A 24,119-nucleotide genomic window follows, 5' to 3' on the forward strand; every position below is an offset into this window, starting at 1 on the left:
ATACTGCTACTTTAGCCTTGCACCTGTGCAAGATTTGTTTCGAACGTATTTCTCAGTCCCCAGCTGTGTCCAAATCCCTCCCAGCATCAGAAAGGCAGCGATGAACTCTTTGCACGGTGCCTTTCCGCCTGCGTGGCGCCCTGCAGCTCGGCCTTCCTGCATGTCTCGTCCTTCTGGCATTTCTCTCAGTGGTGGCTCAGAAACGTCCGTGTGACCCCATCAAGGTGCTGGTCTCCTGCCCAGACAGGACAGATAGACAGAAGACCAAAGGCTCGGCTGGGTTTAGGGCTTACCCTTAGGGCTGCTGTGGCGTTAGCACCAGGCTCAGATGCTCCCGGGACCATTTGGTGTCCTGCCTTCCCCTTGGCTCCATCCAAACCCGGTGCCCACCAGGAGCCCCTGTCCCCGGCACCGGCCCTGCCCAGCCCTGGCGAGAGGCAGCGGGACCGACAGCACTCCAGACCAAAACGTGAACTGCATTTCTTGGGGAAACTAAACACTTTGGAGGATCTGCATTTTTTGCACTGGGATTTGGAATTACAGGTGAACCCGCCTTAACCCGAAGAGTTCAGAGCCTCAGGACCGACGATGGACGCGATGGTGGTGGCACCCGCTCTGCATCAACCTGGCTACTGCGCTCCGGGATTCACTAACTCACTTTGGCACCTTTTGCTAGAAAAGGCTTGAAATAAAACACTGATAACAGTAGGTATTCCTATTCTTTATGCGAATCCGAATCCTCAAGCCATTTTAAGGAAAACAGATTTCAAGCACATCTGGTATTTTATTTATGGAGATTACACACTCCCACATGAAAGAAACCATCCACTTAAACTGATAACAAAACCCCCCCACTTTTCCATCTGCCTTTGGGCTAAGAGACCATTAATATCCACAGCCTATTGTCAAGCGACTTTACAACATCTTGTAAAAAGGCCTGAAGGAAGCTCAAATGCCAAGAGGCCCCGGTTTCGTAGCATCTGGCTTTGCCTTGAACAATGGCTGCCCCTTTCCAGCATACCCAGAAAACACACCGTGACGTGACCGAGTCATCTCCCAGCGCCAAAGCACACACATCGGCCAAGTTTTGGGGACTCAGGGCAGAGAACACGACCCTCGATAGAAAAAGGAATGTCTTTGTACATTATTCTGCTGACCCATAAAAGGTAAGTGCACTCCAGACGACACCAATCATCTCAGCTATTTGCATATTCACAGTTCCCTAGAAAGGAGGACCAAGGTCCAAACTTTGCTGCCAACGTGCCAACCTCCTCCCCATCCCAGCAGGGTGAGTTTTCACACGGCTCTATTTCCCTTAATTGAGAAAAATCACCCAATGAGGCAGGTGAGAGAAGCTGGCAGGAGGTTTTTTTCTCCCTTCCCCTGCCAGCTCTTCCCGGCTGAGGATGGCAGCCCTGGAAAGTGCTGCAGTAGCAATGCACTAGTGGGTAATCAATGAGTAATTACCCACAGATGTCAGCGATGGGTCCCCAGGACACCACTGTCAGTCCCCGAACGCTGAGCGGGGCAGCCCGGAGCGCGGGCAAAGCCTGGGGAGCATCTCCTCCTCTTCCAGGAGCCGAGGGCACCAGCCGGGCTAGGTCAGCAAACGGAGTCCCAGTGTTTGCTTGAAAGCATGACCACGGGACCGGCTGCGAACGCGGACATTGACAAATTCCCACTGGTGCAGCCGGGATTTTTTTCCCATGAGCCACGAGAGGGACCCAGACGCTGCTGATGCTCTGCCTGCAGCTGGGATGCTGCAGCCCCGCAGCCGGGATGCTGCAGCTCTGCCCACAGCTGGGATGCTGCAGCTCTGCCCGCAGCCGGGATGCTGCAGCCCCACAGCTCTGCCCGCAGCCGGGATGCTGCTGCAGCTCTGCCTGAGAGGGAGCAAGCAAGAAGCAAAACCTCAAGTACAAGCAGCCGAGTCTGCGCTGCTGTCTTCATTCTCGTTCCTTCTGCTTTCGTCAGCCCATTTCCTCACCTGGGATAGAGCAAGCAGGTTGGACTCAATACCACTATTCAGGAAAAAAAACCCTTGCTGCGGGGACTCTTCCTTTTGCACACCCTCTGAAGGCTGCTGCAGCCACTCTCCTCCCACCGGTGGAAATCTCAGCAGCTCACTAACCTCACAGCCGCTCGCACGCCAACGGCTCACTACTGGCAGCTCTTCTCCCTCTCTTCACTTAAACACAGTCTTGATTATAAAGATAAGGGAGTATATTTCCGAGATCAGCCGCGCACTCCAAGCAAGGCGGCTGCACAGCTTCCACGCTCCTCGCTGGTGAACCATCATCCCCAGGAAAACAGAATTTCTCATCTCTAAGATGCAAAATTCATATCCTCGAGCTGGCTCAGCCCCAAATACCTCTCAGCGATACTGACCTGATGCCTATACAGAAAATAAGCTGTGTAAGTGGCGGGTGGACATTTCTGCTCCGTGACGGTCCAGAGGACGGTCTCGCTGCCCGGGACCTCCTGCCAGTGCGTTCTCTCAGGCTACAAGAGAGATCTGATGCCGGTCTTGGCTGCAGAAACACAGCGTGGGTGTCCGACCAAGTGTTCATACCGATGCTTATTGCACCGAATAGGTCAGGAGAAGAATGATTTTCATTCTGTGTTTCAGAACCCGTCTGTCCTACTCGACCCCTCTGCGATAACCCCGGGAGAGCAGCCATCGGCGCGGGGAGCGCCGGGGCTGCAGAACGTTATCTAGTGAGAAACAGCATCGCTGCCTTTTCCCATCATCATCTTGGTCCCTTTTTTTACTAAAAGAATTTTTAACTGCCTAATTATTTGTTTTTGCAGGGAGGGAGAATTTCCATTTCCTGACCATTTCAGGCCCCGAGACCTGTCTTTTTCCTCTTCAGCACGTACGGTTGCAAGCAAGCACACGCTGGCCGCGCAGAGAACTGCCTGCTAAACTCCCGGTCAGGCTGGTGTCAGGTTGAACCTTCACATTTAGTATTTATAAGACTAGAAGCTTTTTGTTGTATACTGCTGGTAGGGCAGCACCCGCACCCGGACCGGACACTGGTTTCTTAAATACCTGCTGCAGGTGGACAGTTCAGGTCCCCACAGCTCACAACATGCAACGCGCAAGCCAACGAAGGCTTGTGGCTGCCTGTCCAAATTCTAATTTCTTAGAAACGATTCTCTCAAAGTATATAAAACCTGCAAAATCTGTTTTTCCAACAGAATCTGCACGTACATGTGTAGTATTGCATGCATACACATATGTATAACTTCTAACTCTAATGGTTTTTTCCCCTAAAAAAACTCTATAAGTTTTAAAAAAGCACATTTCCCCCCCCCCCCTTTTTTTTTGTAGGGAAGTGACACATAATAAAACCAAAAAAAAAGAAACAAAAGCTGCCGCATTTTGTTTGACCAAAAAAACGAATTAGAGAGAAAACTGCACATAAAGTAAAAGTGGCAAAAATTGGGATAAAATCATTTTTATCTAATTCCAAAGGGATCGATAACCCTGCAGCTCTTCAACGGGAAGAATTCTCCCCACAGCCAGAGGGTGAGGCAGGCGCTTCAAGGAAAATCCCAGCTCGGAAGGCTGGTGTCCCAGCAGAGAGAGAGACTCTACCCCCTCCCTCCGGCCGGAACGGAACGGAGCAGGATTAACAGCCGCCGGGAAGGGCCACTGCCAGCACCGGGCAGAATTCGTTCACTTCTAAGCTGAAACTTCGTGGAATTATTTTCTAAAAATCAAATTCCTGTAGCACACCTTCTATTGGGAAAAAAGCCGTGACGTCCTGAGAATTTGAGCTACTCTTTTATAGCCTTTAACCCGTTTAATAAGGTTTCCGTAATAGTCTCCCAATAACAACCTGAGAATCCAGCATCCGATAATCTAAAGGAAATAAGAGAACACGCCTTACCTACTACTAAAATGTAAGCAGTTAAGCGTAGCAACGGCAGAACTGCGCGGGTCCGACAGACACTTCTGCATGGCTGAATTTGGGTTGAGAGAAAATATTTTCAATTGTTTCTCTGAAAATCTGCCAAAGTGATGAGCCAAGAGCAGGCTGCTGCACAATCACGTCAGTGTTGCAGCTTTGCTGCTTCCCCACTCAACTTATGCTCCGTAAATTCGTCAGCAAACCAGAAATTACACACAAAATCCATGCTTGGTGGGGATTTTTTTGTTTCTTTGTTGTTTTTTTCATTTTGGTTTGGTTTCCCTTCTTTACAACTCAGCACACTCTGCGATTTGGCGTCCAAGTATCCGAAAAAAAACCCGCCTCCTTCTCCCACGGTATAACCAGGACGTCAGCCAGTGACTGCTCTGCTGCCTGGAGAGCGCGTGGTGGGGTTGCAGACCCGGGGAACGCGTGTCCCCGAGGATGTCACCGCGGGGGAAGATGTTCTGCCCCGGGAGGGGGAACCGCAGGGACGGGGCTCGTCCTCCACCGCTCAGTTCTTGCTGCAGAAAAAGCAGCGATGGAGCCCCTGCTCCTGGTGCAGAAGGGTATTGAAGGTGGGAAACACAAGTTGCAGAATACAAGGGTATAACCAGAGTTGTAAGAAAGAGAAGTTGTAAGGATAATGGATCTATTTTCCCATCTTTCAGGAATTCCTAACCAGATTCTCATCCTTACCCACCTAACCGTCCATAAACTCAGTATCACATCAAATGCTCACACAACCTCAGCCTGTCTCCTCCCGACCCACAATAACAGAGACACAATAAAACAGCCGTGACAGACAGCGCCTCCAGGAAATCTCTTTTTTTACCAAAAAAAAAAAAGAAAAAAAAAAGAAAGGAGCCCAGCCTTTCAAGAGCACAGGCCTGACGTGATCTGCCGTGGTCTGCGGGGCGCAGATTATCTTTCACAACTCTGTAGCTTCCCGCAGGGCTCAGATAAAACTTCCTCAGTGCAACGTTCGTTGCTTTTCACAGGCTTTTTTTGGTCACCCATAATTTCTTCCGTAATTCTCTGTCCAAATTGACATCACCCTAACTTTGCTGGTCACTTATGCGTAATTTTTCAAACGCTTTAGATGTATCATCTGGTCTTTTTGTTTATCGTACTCCTTTTGTCACGAACTGCAGGGCAGAGGGCTGGACCTGCTATGGTGGGAAGGGCAGTGTGCCAGCCACTTCTCCGATGCCTGCTAAGACAGGTTGATGTAGAAAAGGCACATGATGCATATAAAGATTCGCACACACACACACGTACCTATGTGCACTGCCTGTTTTAAGCAGAGGTCTGAAGAGTTCCGGGAGAGAGGGACTAGAGACCGTTTTATCCCAGCGGTATCACTCCCACACATACCAACCCTCCCTGTGCAATCTTAAACCCCCTGCTCAGTGATAGCCAACCTTCCCAGAGTGACTGCAGTATCATTTTTGGCTCCCCTTAAACTTCTCATAAATATGGAAGATGGCCAAATAACATTTAATCAATATCCCAGTTAGGGCTTTAAAATTTTATGAACTTAAAGTTGCATAAGACAGTGAGTTGACCTACGCTGACCACAAGCTTTGCAGGTCTTTTTTAACTCGACTCCTGGACATGATGGGCTGAGGATTTTGTCTACTCTTACAGGTATTCACTTTTCAACAAAGAGGGAAATTAAGCTCAAATATTTCAGTGGTTCGGTTCAGGTAAACAGGTGACAGAGATGCATTTCTGCTCATCCCCTTTCTCCTCCAAGACAAGGTAATTATCTTCTCAGCGAAACTACGACCAGGGGCTTCCCAGAAGTCTCCCTCACCTAACGCAGACTCAGAATATCGTTTGCGAGCTCTTCATCTGCATCAAAATGCAGAAGCGAAGCGGTTGTTGGGATGGCTCCTTCCCCGCTGGGACGTGCGCAGGTACCTGCCCGACCAGCACCGGCTCCTTCTCTCGGCTGCTCGGGAGGAAGGAACATCTGCAAGAGATAACAGCTCCGCGGAGCTGAAAGTACTTCCATACACGTAACGAGCCGTGCCCGCCATCCTCCACACAGCTTCCATTAAGGGGTGAGACAGGGATTTTCATCAAATGTGCTTGCTCTGCTCAGAACACACACATTTATTCCTATTGACACTGTATGATGCTCTACTTCCTTAGCTTCTTGCCCATTGCAAGCCTCAGCCAGACCAGCCCACATCACTATTCTCCTCTTTCCACCCCTTCCTATACTCTGTCACTGGTTTCTGCTGGGGTCCTTGCTCGTTAGTGCCATGCCAAATTCATTCACAGTTTGGGCAAGTTTCCACTTTATCTTCCCGAAGGTCCTCAGGAGACAGATGCGGGACGGGGAAGGCCACCAGCCGGGCTCTTTCTTTGCCGAGTCCACCTCCCAGCGAAGCCCGTGGCAACAGTCTGACTAGTCTCAGCCAGAGGAACCTTAGACTCCCAACTTCTGCCATAAAACCTGATGGACTATAAACATCTCTCCAGAGTGGAGAGAATTCCTTTCTGACACATTGTATAATGGATGCAATGGAAAGGCACTGTGCTTGGCAGGCTGCGCAGGGCTTCCCTTCGCGGGCTCAACAAACAGGCTGGTGTTTGATGATTTTCTTTCCACTGTACGGCCACAACTGCATTTCACGGCAAGACGGCTCTGCCGGGAAAGAACCTGTATCGCTCTTACGGAGAAGCTGAAGAGACTTCCTTCAAAGTTTCCGAGTGTTTGAAGTGACCTCAGCTGCATGAGATCGCGGATGTGTTTGCCAAGTGTATGAAGGTGTGAATGTCGGCGGCGGTTTTGTCCTGTAATTAATTGCTTTTTGCGGAGAAGCCCATGGCAGGGTGAAGCTCTGCGCTCACCAGGCAGCTGGTGATCCTCAGCCGCGTGTCCCCGCGGCACTCGGCCCATTGCCACCGAACGGACCCCGGATAAACAAAGCAGCCGGGTTCGGCCGGACTCGCCACCAGGCACCTGAGGAGACGAGGCGGGAAGAAAGCGTGGAGCTTTGTTCTCACTCGTTACGTCGCCCTCATCCAAAGCCAACGAGATCCGCCCAGAACCAAGGAAAGAATTATCAAAACCTAGTTGCAGGGTTCAAAAAGAAACGCTGCTGCAGCAGGCCGAGCTGCGAAGGGCTGAGACAGGGAGTGGGGATGAGTGAACTGGTCCGAGAGCCAGGCGCAGCAGGAGGCAGGAGACCTGGGCTCCAGACGTGGCCCAGGTCGGCTGAATGGCCCTCCCGCCGCCCAGCCGCGTACCCCGCCGCTCATTCCTCCAGCCAAAGCATCAAAAGACATACCTACTTCTCCAGTCCTTCTAGCTGTGATGTTTAACGCACAGGAGTCCGCCAGTGGCTTTATGAGCCGCAGGGCTCATCCGTGGCCCTGCAACGCCACGTCAGCACCAGCACTGCCTTCTCCCGCACACCCGCGGTTAAGCAGAAGACTAACCAGGGTAAAGGAATCAGAGTTCTCTCTCATTTAAAAAAGGAACAAAGCATTAACTTTAACATAATTATTCCTGCTCTACAACATTGCACCCGAAAATGGCAGTTCCATTTCCCTCCTGCAGACACCAGCGACACGCAGCTCCTTTGTTTACGGCAGCGCTGCAAAATGAGCGCTGCCACGGAAAACGCTCTCTGTGAACAAACGAGGTGCACCTGCAATTTAGCAAAGCTGCAGGGATCGCTACAGACATACCGAGCCCAGACTCTCCAGAGAATTCAAATCAGAAGCGTCCTAACAGACGCCTGTAAAAACCCAAGGTTTTTTTCTAAGTTCTTGGTTATTGGATTTGGTCTTTCTCCAGGAGAACGAGGATATAGTCTGATACAGTACCCATAAATCTCTGCCTGTCCCCAACAATGCAAACAACAGAAGCCTCTTGGTTTTGGCGTAAAACCAAACCAGAACCACTAGCCCTCATATAGCGCTGTCCTAAGAACGTGTTTGACAGCTATCTTGAAGATGCTGTTGCACACAAGTAGAAATAATGCAGATCAAACCATAAACAGAATACAAACAGAAATATCCAGCAAAAGCCGATGTGCTGAATATCCCTTCTTTGACCAACTAACTAATGGTTCTGGCCTCGCCGCAAATGGTCCAAAATCAGCGATTTGACAGCTCCTCTGAGGAGCTGAACGTCACACCTACCACAGTCTCACAGGGCCCTCTCATTAAGCTGCTCCCTCCGGCGCTGCCCTTGTCGGGCAGGACTGCTTAAGAGGCTGACAGAAGATAATGTGAATTACAATGAGACTTCACAATATGACTTTACGGCCTTTTTTAAAGCCAAAAGCTTTAATGAGAACTCTGTTGACCAGACACTGATGATGACCTGGCAAAGAATGCTCAGCTGGGGAGATAAGACTTCACAACAGATTTTCAGGAGCAACAACGACAAAGGAGAAGGCCCCGCCAGCAAGGTAAGAAACAAGGGGTACAGGCACGGAAAGAATGGGTTTGACATTCAGCTAGTTCCCCAACCAGGTTTAAAATTACTCGTCTGAATCAGAAGCTCGAGGCGCCACACTCTTTATTCAAAAGGAATCCCAAACCACACAACTTCCAAAGATCTGAAGCATTGGCCATCAGCTGCTCCTTCCAGCAAACCTCTATTTTTTGGCTGGTACAGCGTCAGAAGTGCTGAAATACCACAAATAAGGTTATTATCTCAGGTAGGAGGGTAATAACCAGGATGGTCAGCTATGAGAGTCTTTGGAGGATTTTGATGGTACGGCAGAATACCTCTGTTTTGAGGCTTGCTCACTCAGCCACCAACACACAACGGGCAGCGCACGTCGTCTTCTAAAGAACTGGGAAGTCCCTGGGAAAAAATAACCTTCTCCTGGTCTCTTTGTCTCCATATAATTAAGCTCAATACTACAAAGCATCCACAGGGGGAAGCATTTTATGAGGTTCTCAAGAGCTGCAGTAACATTTCTCCTACGGGACGGTCTATGTAAAAAACTACTGATTACTGATCTCATTATTTATCTTTCTGGATAAATATTTGTGACTACAAAAGTCACTCCTGTTCCCAGACGCATAAGAGGTGTTAAGAGTAGGAACCTTGAAAAATAAATTGAAAAAGTTACAATAGCAAATGGCTTGTTTATGCCATAATTGGTATTAGGCAATTAATGGTGGGATGAAACATCACATTGCTTCTGAAAACAAAAAGCAATACTGTTTAAAGAACATTTAATGAGCACGTTTTATGTTGTCCTCAGCAAGTTTACTGCCAAGCCATACACACTTCTTTTGTCTCTAATGAAAGGGTCATCGCTACTTGCTTCTTGTTAAATTCACAAGTTAAAAAAAAAAAATAAAAGGCACAAATGTAATGTTTTAAACTTGAAATTCACCTTCTCAAGAAGCAGCTGTTTAAGTTCAAAGACATTTACTCGGCAGAGACCCAGCGCTGCGCAGGCTGTCAGAATTCCAGACAAACCAAACACCTCCATGCAGAAAGATGGAGTTCAGCAGCCGCCTGTCACAGAGATCTATTGTATAGCTCTGATACCCGGATACTCCAAATATTTGACATTCCAAAATCTTCACTATTAATGAGGTGAGATCCTGAGCAACCGGGAAAAACGAAGGCGGAAATAATGTGTTTATTTGCTAGGACTAAGTATTCTGCTGGGCAATTCAGGGCAGTTTCCCAGACCGCAATAGCGGGGGATAATGCCTAAATTGTTTTAAACCAGAAAACTTACCTGATCTGCTGGTTCCCCAAAACCATTTTCTACATCTGTTTCTCCTACGCAATTCCAATGTCACCGCTCTCTGCTGTTACATTAGAAGGGGTCGAAGCCAATGCGCTGCACGAGCAATGCGCCGCGTTTCCAACTACGGGAAGTTTCCATCCCGCAGAATGGGAACCGGTGCTACAACCACCTCCAAACCCTTTCCTTTCAGGAGATCGGGGTCCTTTTCCCTCATCTCCCGCGACCTGGCGGTGGGAGCAGCGCGCAGATACCCAGAGGGGTCCCAGCACCGGGCTCAGCCCGGCGGGGGCTCAGCAGAGGAGAAAGGTGGTACCAGCAGCAGGAGTTGTCAGCAAAGTCGGTCGGTTCATTGTTCTCCTTACAACGAGCCTTTTCTCTAGGTTTGGGGAAAAGAAAAAAAAAAAAAAAAAAAAAAAAAAGACCATACTAACCATTTCAAGAAAATAATATTTTGAAGTGTTCTGTCTGGGAAATAACACGCAGGAAGGACTGAACTTCAAAAGCCTTAGAAAACGGTATATTCACAGAACTAAATAAGTGCACTAGCGAGATGTATCGAACAACACATACGGATTCTCACATAAACCTCAGACTCCTTCTGATTAAAAGCCTGTATAAAGTATAAATATTTTCATAATGAATTTATCCCTAAATATGCCGTGATGCCTTCTGTATTCATACTGTCTGCACAGCTTAATGTTTCTTTTTTTAACCATTTCTTCTGTTTAAAAATGTGCATTTTTAAAGAGCGTATCCTGTTACACTAGAGACTGTAAAGTGAAAAGCCATGTCTTATTCTCACATAAGTACAAAACCATCTCTGGCATTCTTTCACTTAAATCCTTGGAGTTTTCTAGGGATTCATTTTACAAGTTAAATGTAGAATATAATTTTCCGGGCAAGTTTATCAAGGCAAATCATAACTGAGCTCGTGAACAAATACAAACCAAAATACATTATTTGACTTTTCCATGTGTTTGGGCTGCAGAAGGCCATTACTTACCAGTTAGAAAGAAGCCTGCTAACATCCGAGCTATCAGTAAATTGTGGGAATTCAAGCTTCTCATGATGAAAATGTACAGTAGAGGAAGTGATGGACAATTTGCAGCTGGTAAAAAGCAGTATCCTCTAATGACATACATCTGGCCCCCATTATCTCAGCATCTGCTGTGCTGAAATCCAATATCCCCCACCAAACGCAATGGTATGCCGAGGAAAGGCACGACAGCCCCCGCATTCTCTTTAACAGCTTAAGACCCACCCGTCCCCTTTATCCACTGCGCACTGTATCGTTAAACCGGCGAAAGGAGCCCAGCATCCGACCGATCGCTTGCATTTATTGCGCAGACGGCGTTATTTTGGCCCTTTGATCTCTGACAATCAGAACAGGACCATGAATCAGCATAACCGACTGCCATTATCAGCGACGCAAACCAGCTCCTGCTGGAAGAGCCAAGAGCTGCTTTGGACCTTGGGTAACGATCTACCGAGCCTTTATGCAAGCTACTTAAATCTCTAAAAAAAAAAAAAAAAAAATCCCTGTTTTCATCTGCGAACATGGGCTGTTCTACTTCTTTGTTGTCACCGCTCGTTGGTGTCAGTGCAGCCCGTCAGCAGCAGGTCCCACCTCAAACCAGTGACGTGAGTTTTAGGTCTCTGCCACCTACGAGACCTCTTTGAGAAGCCTGGACCGGAGGCACCCCAGAAAGGCAGATGCACTTGGCAGGGTGAAAAAACACCAAAATCTGCTTCCACTGCAAAAACTACTGATGGCCATGGACTGTGCGCAAGCGGGGCTGGACCAGCCTGCGCGACGGCCTGCACGGCGACGTGCGAGACAGAACCCAACAGCGATAACAGTCCCCTCACCGCTGCAGCACGCCGGGCTCCCCAGCTGACGTCCCAGAATAAAGGGGAAGTAAAACACAAACACCTTACTTCGGAGAGCAGCTAAAGGCCAGCAGCCCCGGCGCCTGGCTCCCGAGCGTGTAGCCGGCCTGTCGCGGAGGAGGGGGCTCGTTCGGACCCCCGGCACCCCCCCGCCTGCTGCTGCGCGTTGAGTGGAGTGTTTCCAGACTCAACTGCGGGTTTTATTTGCGTGGGGAGGCGGGAAGACAGACGGTTAATATGCATTCACGTACGGCAAGCCAGAAACACCTGCTGGCCTTCAAAAGAGTTTTTTGGCTGGTTTATAGAGCCCGAGGGTCTAACAGGTGTCCCTGTGGCCGGGGGGGACGTAAAGGCATTACAGAGGCCCCACGACCATTGAATTATGGAAAGAAAACCCGTCTGCATAGCTATACACAGCACACGTGTCCGTGTGCGCAAGCTGAACCACGAGAGAACGAAGCCCCATAAAATTCCGCGTGTCTGGGAGGAAACAGCCACGCCGGGGCTGGGAGAGCCCCAGGGCGGCGGCGGCGAAGGGGAAGGTAAAAGGCTGGAAAGGTAAAGAGTCCCCGGTCAGGTAAACAGTCACTCCACTGCAAATCATTTCCATGTTTCCAGTGAGGGGATCGTTAAAATGCAAGACGTATTTTTAAATATTAGAATCATAGAATTGTATTTTTAAATATTAGCTATAGCTGGTATTACTATACTATAAACCATGTATGTACTGTGATATCCTACCCTTCACACACACGCATGCACATACACTCGCACTACGGTGGTGATTTAAAACCGTACCACAGCTGTAATCACCGAACGCAGGCTGAGCCCAGGGGAAAGCTGGGGATAAAGGAGCTTTGGAGGCACCAACTCCCTGAGCTTGTTCTTTGAACCCGGTGCCGCAGTCTCAGGAGGAGGAGGATTCCCATTGCCAGAGACATCATTTTTCATTTGAATTTTGTAACCTACCTAGCAGTAAAAAGTGCTGGTAACAAATTCCATTGCTGGTGCCACCCTTGGTTTGTTTGGGGGTGTTGTCAGTGGGCGATTTTCCTCCTCCTCCTCCTCCGCCTCCTCCTCCTCTATCAAAGCACATCGTTTGGGTTAAGGCTGCAGAGAAGAGCAAGCTTCAGCCCAAGTTAAAAAACCGCGCTGCGCAACAGGAATGCACACACGCACTTCAACTCGGGTCAAGGACATACGGAAAGTGTCCTCCCTTTCTCACATAGCTCCCATTAATCACACCTACCTCAGGAGCGGGAATCCTCCGAGCATCTTCCCAGGCAAAAAAAAAAAAAAAAAAAAGCTTATTTGTAATGACTGGAATCTCAACATATATTTGTTTCTGGCATTATTGCACAAATTATACTGTAGCACTGAGACCGTTCAGCAAAGGAGAGGAAATGGGCTGAAACGCAACAAACGACGCAAAAATTAAAGGGAAACCTGTGGCTGAGGTGGAGATAAGGAGTTTCATGGGCTGGTTAAACGATGTTATCACCTGCTGGAGAACACGCTTTACAAAGAAGTCTTGGAGAAGGCAGCACGTAATGAATAAAAAAAAAATATGTTTTCTCCAACCTTTCCAAACCCAGAAATTGAAAGCATAACATACTGCGGATTTATTACAGACCATACTATGTATTTCAGCATAAATTAATTCTAAAAATTCCAGGAAGGTTTGCAGCAACGCTTATCTTTCCTGCTTTGGCCGTCGCTCCTCATTTCCCTCACTAAAGCACCGATTTCGGCTGGAACCTGTTCCCTCGTGCCCAAGGCCAGCGTGGAGCCCTGCGCCGCCAGTTTTCACAACGTCCCCAGAAAACAGGGGAAGATCCTGGGAACTCAGCGCCCTGTCACCTCTATTCCATAACAAAAACCAGCCGGATGCCAAGGGAGAGCCGCTGTGGGCCACAGGAGAGGAGCGGCACATCTCAGACCTGCCTCCAGAAAGGGTTCTTCTGCACAGACCCGACCAGGCTACGGGTTTTATCACCGTTCTCTCTCGTTTCAGTAAAGCAGCCACCTGGGCAAGCGATGGCAAGCGTGGGATGGCCCGTGGCTACCTGACCTGGGGGATGGCCTCGTCCTCCCCAGCAACGGTCCAAGGATTCGGCATTAATCCAGTCTACTTGGCATTCACGTACCAAATTCTTCTTATTACCAATTACACGATGGGATCCCAGGGGTCCGTTTTCAGACTGGAGTGTTCTTCATTGCTCGGAAAATAATCTGTTCTCCCATACAAATATCCCTTGACTCACCTCCGTGCTTACAGTCTGCCTTCCAGCAGATGGTTTAGGAGAAGAAAATACCGAGGGCAGACTACACAGCTCTCAAAAATGTAAAGCTCCTCGGACCCGCAGCTCGACTTCGCAAGTCGCTGAGGTTTGGCAAACACAACCTCCTCCTTTTTAATTGGTCACAGCTGGCTGCGACCGGCCGCGGAAACCCTTGCAGGGAGATTAGAGCGGGGCTGACACTTCGCCATGGTACCGGCACCGTAATAATTAGGGAGGTGATCACGGGAGGTGCTGAGGAGTTTCAAAATCCTCGCTACAGGGAAAACACGCATCGCTTTGAAGATGGCATCAAGAACTTCACATGACTTGGCCCGAGGTATGGATCCCTCAAAACAAAGCGTAGATTTGGTCTTCTCCACATGGCACGATAAGCAGCTTCCTTCCAAGCTTTTCCTACCCCTGACACATCTTAGCACAAGGAGCGTTAAAGATCTCTATGAAAATTTCAAACCGGTGCAATGCCAGTGCCAGGATTCCTCTCTCATTTATTTCCCAACATCTAAGCAGAGGGCTGCAACTCATCTAAAGGACTTGAGCCATGCGTTTTCTGTCACCCAATATAATCGCCTCTTCAAATGATAATGAAATCCTTAGTTCTTGAGTTCGACCCAAGGAAAGTTTGAAAAGAACAAAGAAAGCCATATTTCGAATTCACCAAAGCCTCTAAAGATTTTAGTCTCTTAAGATAGCGGCTCTTTTTCACCCACTATCATGTGCCTTTAAACAGATGTGTCAGTAATATTTTTGCCTACGCGTATGCTCCATCGCTCATTGATGAAGCTGGACAACTTTAAATGTGCTATAGCGTCTGTCCAAAAGGCCGTTTGCTGTACTCCAGTTAACATTTAGAAACTCAAATCCTATGAACTATGAAGTTATCCACAGAGTAACTGCCCTGCATTTACATCCAGGTTTGTGGGACGGAGGCAGCTGGCGATGAACTCCGTGCTGTGCGTCTCGGTGCAGGACGCTGGACCCTGCAATTCCCTATAGATGGAATTGCGAGGAAACTTGCTCCAGAGGTACAACCCCAGCTGTTCCCCCAGCCTCAGCACATTTTCCTTTTTCTTCAAAACTCACTTCACAAAAGACTTTTTCTTTTTATTTTCTTTCTTTTTTTTTTTTTTTCTTCACTGAAAAAGCCCCTACATAGCCTTGGCTTGTTTCCTCTCACTAACATTTTCAAAGAGTTCAGCACTACCTGTTTGCCAGCTATTAAATACCTCACGTTTGGCTGATGGACAAGCAGATAGCGCAGGACGAAGCCCAGTTCCGCACAAGCCGCCCTTGTTCCACCGCTTCCCGAGCCAAAGGGAGAGAAAACCCCGGCAGGCAGAGCCGGGCTGGCAGAGACCTCTCCGGGCTCGGGCTCGTCTCCCCTCCCCTCCCCACCAGAAGGCTGAACCTCTGAATGAGGGGGCTGTTTATAAATAAAAGTATTCGGACTTCTTGGCTGTTGGAGAAATGCTCTGCTTAATTTAGCCCTGGTATTATTAACAGTGGATTCTCTCCAATAAGCTGACAGCTGAAGAACAATTGCTGCTATTTAATCCCACAAACGGATTTTAAATCGGCCTTGTGAACTGTAAACCCATGAAACATCGAACACAATATCTTGCTACTGTCGTTCTGAAATCGGCACCGGGGTCCCCTTGGAGCAGGGAAGTCACCCGAGTCCAAGCAAGCGTTCTCGCACGTGCACACTCGCTGGGGGCTGCCCGTCTCGGGGAGAGGCGTCTGGCTCCTGCGTCCAAGACCAGTCCACAAGGTGCTTCCCTTTGCCGCCAAAGACAAAACCTTTCCCCGGTTGACTTCAATGCCTTCCCGAGCTCTGCACTCCCGTGTCACCCTTTGGGACCCCCCCCAAACCCCTCTCTCCCAGCCCTCCCCTCCGCAAAGGCTTCCAACTGAACAGCCCGGAGAGATTAGCAGGAGAAATAGGGTCATTAGTCAATCAAACAACACTGAGGGCATGTCAAATGCTTGCGCAAATGAGGGCAGTGCCAGAGAAGAAAGAGACAATAATGGTCTCCCGAAGCGCCGACAAAGCCCTTTCAGCTGGCCTCGCCACAGCAGACAGTAATCACGGCCCCGCTTGCCTGCGGCTGACCCCTCCTTTGTGCGAAGCCCCACAAGGGTTGGTCGGGCCGGTCCTTCCAAACGCAGCCGGGCTAATTCGGGAGGGTCCCGGCCCTACGGCGCGGCCAAGTTCCCACCCCGGAGCCCCCAAAGCCGGAGTGGGGCCGCAACGATCAGCTCCGCCGGGAAGTCCTGGGTGAGCGGGCGCTGAGGACAAGCACCTGATTTACGGCGCGGGGTGCAAATAACAACACCCTCTATGGTCGCCATCCCGCCCGGACGGCCCTGCCGCGACGCGGGACCCCCGGGTGCAGGGCTCCGGGTGCCGCGGTCACCGCAAGCGGAGCCCGAAGCGTGGGGTGGTGGGAGGACCCCCGGGGGCAGGCTTGGAGCGGAGCCCAGGCTCTCCGACATCCCCCCTTTCCCAGCACAGAGAGGTCATTCACGTCCAAGCCCGGAGAAGGGAGCCTCAGCCCAAACCAAACCTCAAACGCTCCATTTACAACCCCTTTCATCTACCAGACGTGGGAGATAACAAAGGGTTTGGGGACAACCCAGCTGCTTCCTCACTTCGGAGCCCGCCTCTGCAGTCACTGCAACGCTTCGGCTCAACCTCTGTCCTCCGCTTTGCTGCTCCAGCACAGCCCCGCTGACGGCAGGTGGGCAATGGCATAAAGAAGCTAAATCTCTACACTTAACAGCATCAAAAAGCCACCGAGATGCAAAAGGCAAGAGAAAAGGCGTTGAAACCCAGAGGGATCAGCAAGACGTACTGCAGACCTTCCTGCAAGAGCCTGCGCAGCCCTGCGGAGGGGTCTGCCTTCAAAGTGAGGTGATTTAATGCAGACGGAGAGCGCCCAAATACTATCACTTTCAACAGCTGAGGAGGGCAGGAAGGACAGCATCGCAGCCCTGGAAGCCAGGCCCGCTGGGTACCGCCTGTTTTCCAGCCAGGGTAAACACAGGATTGCTGCTGCTCTCGGCTGGCCAGCAAAAATATCCCCTGCTGAAAGGTATGACAAGAGTCTGGCCAGGAGAGAGAACGTCCTGCCTTTAAAATAAACACGTCTGTATTTCTTTCCAGAAAAGAAAAAGTGATGCCATTAAGATCAGACGCAGAGATTTCTGGAAGGCGAATGACACCACGGAATATCGCTGCCGAGCGACTTCATTCACTCTGGGTTATTTTCATGTTGTTTTCATCAAACAGCCTCATCTGAAGCCCCCGGACCTCGTCCGGATTCATCCTGGGAAGACGCCAAACAGCTCCATTTTGGGGAACTATTTCTCGAGAAGGTATCGTCATCTCAAATACCCAGGACAGCTTCTTTTATAGGTGACCGATGAGAAAAAATGATTCACTGATTAACCATTACGCGCCTTTCCCCAAAGCTGCCTGCTCTGAGGCAGCCGCCAGCCTCCCGTCCCACCATTAAAATCCCACAAGGGTCGGCTGACCGGCACAAAAGTTACCCACCCAGAGACCCCTTAACAGTGAAAGAGAAGATGAGAATCCAGACAATTAGGCTTCTGAAAGAAATTTGTCCGGAAAAAAGTACTTACCAAGAAAAAAACAATTTACAGTAGTCAATAAAAAATGAGGATGAGTTTTTGTGGCTGGGATGTTCCCGTATCCTCGATCAGCACATTCTCTGTGGAAAGGACCGTGGCTTTTGGAAAATGCTATGAATAATGAAAAGCATCACGAGACAGACCAAAAAAAAAAAAAAAAAAAAAAAAATCTATTCTCAAGCCGGGGCTAATAGAGCATTTCCATTGGGGTTTTTTGAGTTTTTCAGGAATAACGGCTGTTTAAAAGCAGGATGAAACAAAGGTTAAAATGAAACTTGAAAGCCAGGAAAGCTTTCTGAAGATGCTTGCTGAGTAACTTGTCTTGCAATATGAACACTGTCCCCGGTCTGTTCTACCTATACGTCCCCTCCAGCCGCAGGCGATGGAAATGCCCCATCACGTGCAGGGTCTGCGGCAGCGGGTTTGGGGTTTGCTTCAGCAGCGGCCGAGGCTCACGGAGACACCCCACGGCTCCTGCCAGCGTCTCCCACCTCTACCACGCGCCCTGGCCAAAGGTGTCACTGCGGATTCCAGCTGGTATCGACCACGTTACGTTTGCCACTGCTTGACCAGGGACAAGAGAAAGGGTGGAAGCCCGGAGCCGGGCAGCGCATCCTGCCTGGGGCTGGGCTTTCACAGGTCCATCTCCTTCCTCCCGGCCCTTCCAGTCCCCAGACCACCCCATCCCGGGACAAGGTGCCTTCGGGATGTTTACCGACAACAGGCCTCGGAAGCAGCGATGCCTCGTCCCAGCAGAAGGGGATGTCAGGGGTGACTTTTGCCCCGAGTGTGGAACGTAAATCACTCGGGAATGAAAATAATTGGAGGTTGCAAACGCAAAGGAATGTTCCCGAGTCAGCTGGGCTCTGCTGCTTGAAAAGGCAACAGAACAATTAACACTTTATAAACTGAGGTTAAGCAGCATGAAGAATGATTTATCCTCTCTATTTCACATTCTTCCCTATTGCTTGTAATTAGCTCACTCCGAAATAACGAGTTTGGGTTGGTGCCTTCCTTTACGTTCAGGTAGCAGAGCCCTAATTCGCGCATCCTTGGCCGCCCCCGTTTGCTGTGACGCAGCTGCCTCCAGCGAAGCTCTGCCGAAGAGGGAAGGTAAAGATCTGAGCGCAGGTATCCGGGATTTCAGGCATTCCTTCAAAATTTGACAGGCGCATTAGAGATGAGCAAATCGGGTAAGGAGCTTCTCCGAGCAGCCACTAAAAACATATTCTGAGTAAAGGCATTTCAAAGGTTCAAAATAAAGGTCAGAAATTCAGTAAGTTTCTCCGTTATTATTTTTTTAATCTAGTTTTACATTTTGGCTCTTTGCTTCTAGGTCCCAAGGAGAGGCCCACATCGAACACCACCACTGAGGTCAAACGTCCCGAGAGAACGGTTCAACAGCCAACTCACTTGGAATTTAAAAGAATTAAAGCACAATCAGAATGGCTTAGAAATACAAGTGACAACCATGACGTGGCCACCTCAGGCTCTGTTAATTGGCAGAAAAATCTTGGATTTATTTTTTTTTTAAACTCAATTTATCACTTCCAAAAGGCTCAAACATTGTCATTCTTTACATGATTGCCCAAACTGCAAGTACTGGAGGTTCCCCCACACCTCATTTTTAACCAACAACTATAATTTTCCCATTTCTCTGACTAACAGTTTCTCAGACCAACCTTTTAAGACCCAAAGCACTGACTTTGGGTCTCTCACCCAAGGGCGGGGGGTAAAGTTAGTGCAACTACAGATGTATTTTCTTCCCCTCCAAAATAAGCCAGCTGTTTCCCTTTCAAAAAATATTTGGGGGTCTCAGAAATGCGTGCTTTGTTTTCAAAGCTGCGACCAATTACAATTGTGGGAATTGCTAAACATTTCCAAATGTGGAAGTGCTTTTTACCTCTCAGGTTCTGTACAGGAAGACGCCCCACGTTTATTTTACAAATTTGTATGAGAGGAGCTACGACCAAAAAAAAAACAAGTCGCGGGGACAATTTAAGGGCTGTTTATTTCCTAGAAAACCCTGTAAGGTGCAAACACAAGCCCAGGCAGCAGGGCGGGATCGTGTACATCTCCAAGAATGAGCCATGCTCTAATCCGTCGGGCGTCAAAGGCTGAGAGGGAAGCGGGATTTTGAGTAACGTGGTTAAACGGCAGTTCAGAGAGTCACCGGGGGGGGAAATAACTTGGACTCTCGTTACTACTGTCCTGCAGCATGGCTATTTTAGAAATATAAAGCAAAAAAGCAAATAAGCCGGAAGTTGTTTTTATACTAAGCAGCACCCTCTTCACCTTACTTAAAATGTAGAATTTCAACTGCTAGCATCAGCCCAGCCACAGAGGTTCGCGTGACCAGCGGACTGAAGCCGGATTGCTCCGTTCCAGGGGGTTTGTGCCCCACGAGGGCTCCGTGCCACCTCTGCGCCAGACGATGCCCAGCCTCCACTGAGGTCATTTGGCCGGTTGGTGCCAAATGGAGCCCGAAGAGGCTCCGGTTTGGATGCCCTGCAGTGAGAGAGCAGCCGCCAAGCTCAGGATCTGCACGCCTGGGCTCTTCTTCCCAAGGAAATTGCTTCATTTGGCTAATCGAGAACTCGTGTGGCACCGGGACGCGGGGCAGGGGACTCAGAGCCATCACACACAAAGCACTGTCCCAGGGGAGCGCGAGGAAAGCCTCCCACTGTCATAAACACAGCCCCAACTCCAGTTAACGACGCATACTAAAGAGCGAGCAAGGAATTAATACAGCCTAAAGTCAGCAGCATCAACGAGCGTTGTCCAGTCTACAGTGTGTATCTGACAAACTTTTCTTTAAAGCTGTTCTCTAAAGGCGACTTAAGGGCCTTTTAAGCGCTTCTAAATTGACTCTTGTAACAACAATTGAAGTTCCTTAAAACAGATGCACCGTGAAAAATGCGCAAGAGCCGGCTGGCTCAGCAGCTGCAGCCCAGCCCCACCACGTAGCCGTGTCGTCTAACGATAATTCGAGTAATTGTTACTGCCCTGTACCTTGCAGGCTTCGTTAGAGGGACGAAAGGGACGGCCGTTCTCTCCACAACAGTACCAGGCGCAGCTTCTCTTGCCGTACACGCGGCACGGAGAACCATTCCAGCTTCTAGCAGTTGCTTGCTATAGACTATCGTGTTACCAAATCAGAACATCTCTGAATTACCAAACACAGGAAACTCAATAACCTTCAAGAGAGAATTTGTATATTGCACGAAGGTTAATTAAATAAAGCTTAGCAGCCCCCAAATAAACCCTAGCCAAAGACACGATCCAGCTAGTCAGAGCTTAACAATTTTCCCTTCATCGCCACGCTCCCCCAGGCCGCGCTCCGCTCCGCAGGCCACGACCCCGGGGTTTCTTTGTTTGACCCAACTTTAATCAGCTTCCTTCTCCGATTCCAGCAAATCCCTCTGCGGATGGCGGCCAGGAATAAAGGCTATTGTACAGTACGGAGCTATGTTTCACGGCAAGTCATGATAAGCATTTCCTTTCCAAACACCCGAGTTCCCCAAACATTCGAAGCAGTGGCCACAAGAGCAGAGAGCAGATTATTGGAGTTTTGCAGATAAAACAATGGCTAGGATAAAAAAAAAAAAAAAAATATTGGGGCATCCCTCACTCTTTATCCTCTCCACTTCCGAGTGCAAACGAAAGGCTGACCGTGAACAGCCTGCTTACCGTACTGACAGCGGGGCCCTCGGAAACCAGAGGAGCAATGGCAGAGCTGCGAAGATCCCTCCACGCAATTTCCACCGTTGAAGCAAAGCCCGTAAGCGCAGACAGCTGCAAGGAGGAGGGAGAGAACAATTCCTGAGAGCGCGGCCAGGAGCGTCCACGCGCTGTCGATACCCACTGAAGTTCCCACAGCCCTGCACCAAACTTCAGTAGTTACAAAAGCACTGTAGAACCATTTTTGAAAGGCAACTCTTTTTTGGCAACGTGATACTCAAACAGTACACCAAGTCTCCCAAAATTTAGGCTGGGAAGTAAAATACCTTAGGCAATGTCTAAGGGCTTTTCTTAAAGTGCAGCTAAGCGAGAATTCACAGGGGAACATCAGCGGAGCTGCAGGGTTGTTGATGAAATAGTGCTTTTCCAGCCGACGAGTGGGTAAAATAGCCAGAAAATGAGTCATGCAGAATCATACCAGATCTTGTGGCGACAAAGATAACTCATTTATTTGGAAATTGGAGGCATCTTTCTGGAGCAAAGCACTAGAAGCTGCTTTGCACCCCTCTGCTGGAGAGCTGGGTACCCAAACGCGGCGTCACCTTCTGAATGGGAGAGACTGAAATGGAGCTAAACTGTACGTGAGCCCGAGCAGCCCCCTGTCTCTGTTCTCACCAAGCGGAGTGTAAAATGTACACAGAGACAGAGAATGCTCAATTAGGCTTCTGAAATCCACCTTTTCCAACCATCTAAATAAAACCAGAAACAAGGGTATGTTTTTTTCCAGGGAAACATATGCTTCTCACAACTCGTGAAACGAGGCCAATATTTTATATTTCCCATTAGCAAATGCTCATCTGAAAAGGAGAAACGTTGTTAAGTACTGATGCCGTCACGTGTGCCGTGCTTTGTCAAAGTGGAAGGACGCAGAGCAAGTGCCTATCTTCCTTTTTAAGTCCGTTTAAAAATTCAGGCAATGAAATTTTCTCTCTGTCTGCAAACCTGGACATTCTGTGTTGCCGGCCAATTTCTCTTTTCTTTCTTTTTCCTGCACCTCTTTTTTTTTTTTTTTTTTCCCTCCCCTTTTCACTTTCACTGAACAAACTGTAAGAAAATCCAAAAACGACGGGATCAGGTAGGAATACATTTCACAAAAGTTGTGGCAAACCAGATAACGGGGAGCAAAAAGAGCGTCACCCGTCCCCATGGTGAGGGATGTGGGGTGATACCTGGGTCCGGCAGCTCCCCCTCGCCGGCCCCGAGCTCCTGCCCAGCCCAGGCTGGGCTACGGACCCAGAGCAGCGACGGGACCGACGCGTTACAGCTCGCGCATCCCGGGAAGGAATGCGCCGCCACTGCCAACCGCGGCACCGTCACCTGTGTTAGGGGCCCGCGTGTCCTGTTGATGGATCCCGAGAAGGTAATTATTTCAAGTAGCTGAAATTACAAAAGGCAGAGCTGGCAATCCAAAACCCGTTGGCTCAGAAATGCGGATTTACTAGGAAGCGCACAGAACGGGGCCGGAGCAGGCGAACGCCGGCGCAGCCAAGTGTGGCTCATGCTGCGATTTACTGCGCGCCGCGGGCCGGCGGGGCCAGGCTGCTGCCCCGCACGCTCCCCGCAGGAAGCCACTTGCCATCGACCTGCAAACACACACGGCATCCGTGGGGAGATGCCAAGCCCCCTCTGCTGAAGCAAAGAGGAGATTTGTCTTTGGCTCTAGTGGAAAAAATAGGGGGAAAAAACGAGTACAAGGTTTTTTTGCTGCTAGAAGAGTCAGGGGTTATTCCAGCCCCAAGGCACTCTTGGTAGCGGAGCTGCTGGTTGGTGTAAGTTGGTCCAGGGACCCCACTCCAGACCCACCACCAGGATTTGCCCCGGGAAGGTGCCGCGGGCTTTGCCGACGCTGCACATGTACATACAGCAATTCTTCACGCTCAAGAAAAGCGCCTCCCGGAAAGATAATCAGAACTGGCCTCTCCTCCCACCTTCGGCAGTCACGCTTCCTTCTAACCAGGGGACCGCACGGGGCAGGGTAAAGAACGTTTTCAAGGATTTCACTTTGTAAAGAGAAAGTGACATTTCAGACCGACTGCACCGTCCCGCGTGCCCCCGGCCGCTCTCACGACGTGTCTGCAACTCCTCACACGGCCTGGGCAAACAGCGCAGCAGCATCTCCTGCGCTAACATCACCTGGGCTCACCAGTGCAGACAGACTAAATGAACGAATAAATGAACGAATACGTAAAAACTCCTGGAAAAGCCATTTTTACTTCTCTAAAGCTGCAAGGCTGCTGGGTCTGCACGTCCTGACCGCCTTAAGGAAAAAACTGGAGAATTAAATACATCTCCAGCAGGTACAGCCTGGGAAGTGGCCATCAGCCACCCCAGCAGGTTCAGCAAAGCCGCCAGGAGACAACGGTGGCACCGGCCGGTGGGGGTCCTGGCCACGGGGCGGTGGAGAATCCCCCAACCAGGAGGCTCCGGACCCTCCTCAAGGCCAGCGACGAAACGGCCCCTTTGCAGTTACCAAACAATACACAGCCTGGGATTAAATTACAAACCCACCTCTGGTACGGGACCACCTGAAAACAATTCTAGGAGCGCTCACTGGATGAAGGCTTCCCCGCGCACCCTGTCTGGAGCTTGTCCCTCCTCTTTGCGAGCTGGGAGCCCCCTGCTTTCTCTTCCTGTTCCAGCCAGAGCTGTAACTAATTAGTAACAGAAAAAGCAGGTCTGTGATTACACATTTCATTTCGTGTCATTATAACAGGGGAGGAAAGGCACCCCGCGCAGACTGCAAAAATGGCTCCAAATACTTGGCACAAAACACTCCGTGCCTATTCCAAAACACCAATTGTGCATTCAGAAAAAAAAAAAGAATCGCAGATGGAAACAGTGCAAGGAAGTGTTTGCATTTTGTGGGCACATTG

The 24,119-nt window shown here is 49.6% G+C and overlaps 1 protein-coding gene across 1 annotated transcript in view; it reads right to left on the reverse strand.

The window, feature by feature from the left end:
- MEGF6 (multiple EGF like domains 6) overlaps window positions 1-24,119 on the reverse strand; it is a 109,798-nt gene that overhangs the window by 67,082 nt on the left and 18,597 nt on the right. Inside the window, exon 8 of the mRNA XM_074560416.1 lies at window positions 21,196-21,300. Within this exon, the coding sequence (XP_074416517.1) occupies window positions 21,196-21,300 (105 nt within the window). The remainder of the gene's footprint in view (window positions 1-21,195; window positions 21,301-24,119) is intronic.

The sequence above is a fragment of the Larus michahellis genome, chromosome 16, assembly GCF_964199755.1.
Source record: "Larus michahellis chromosome 16, bLarMic1.1, whole genome shotgun sequence".
In the NCBI taxonomy this organism is placed as follows: Eukaryota; Metazoa; Chordata; class Aves; order Charadriiformes; family Laridae; genus Larus; species Larus michahellis.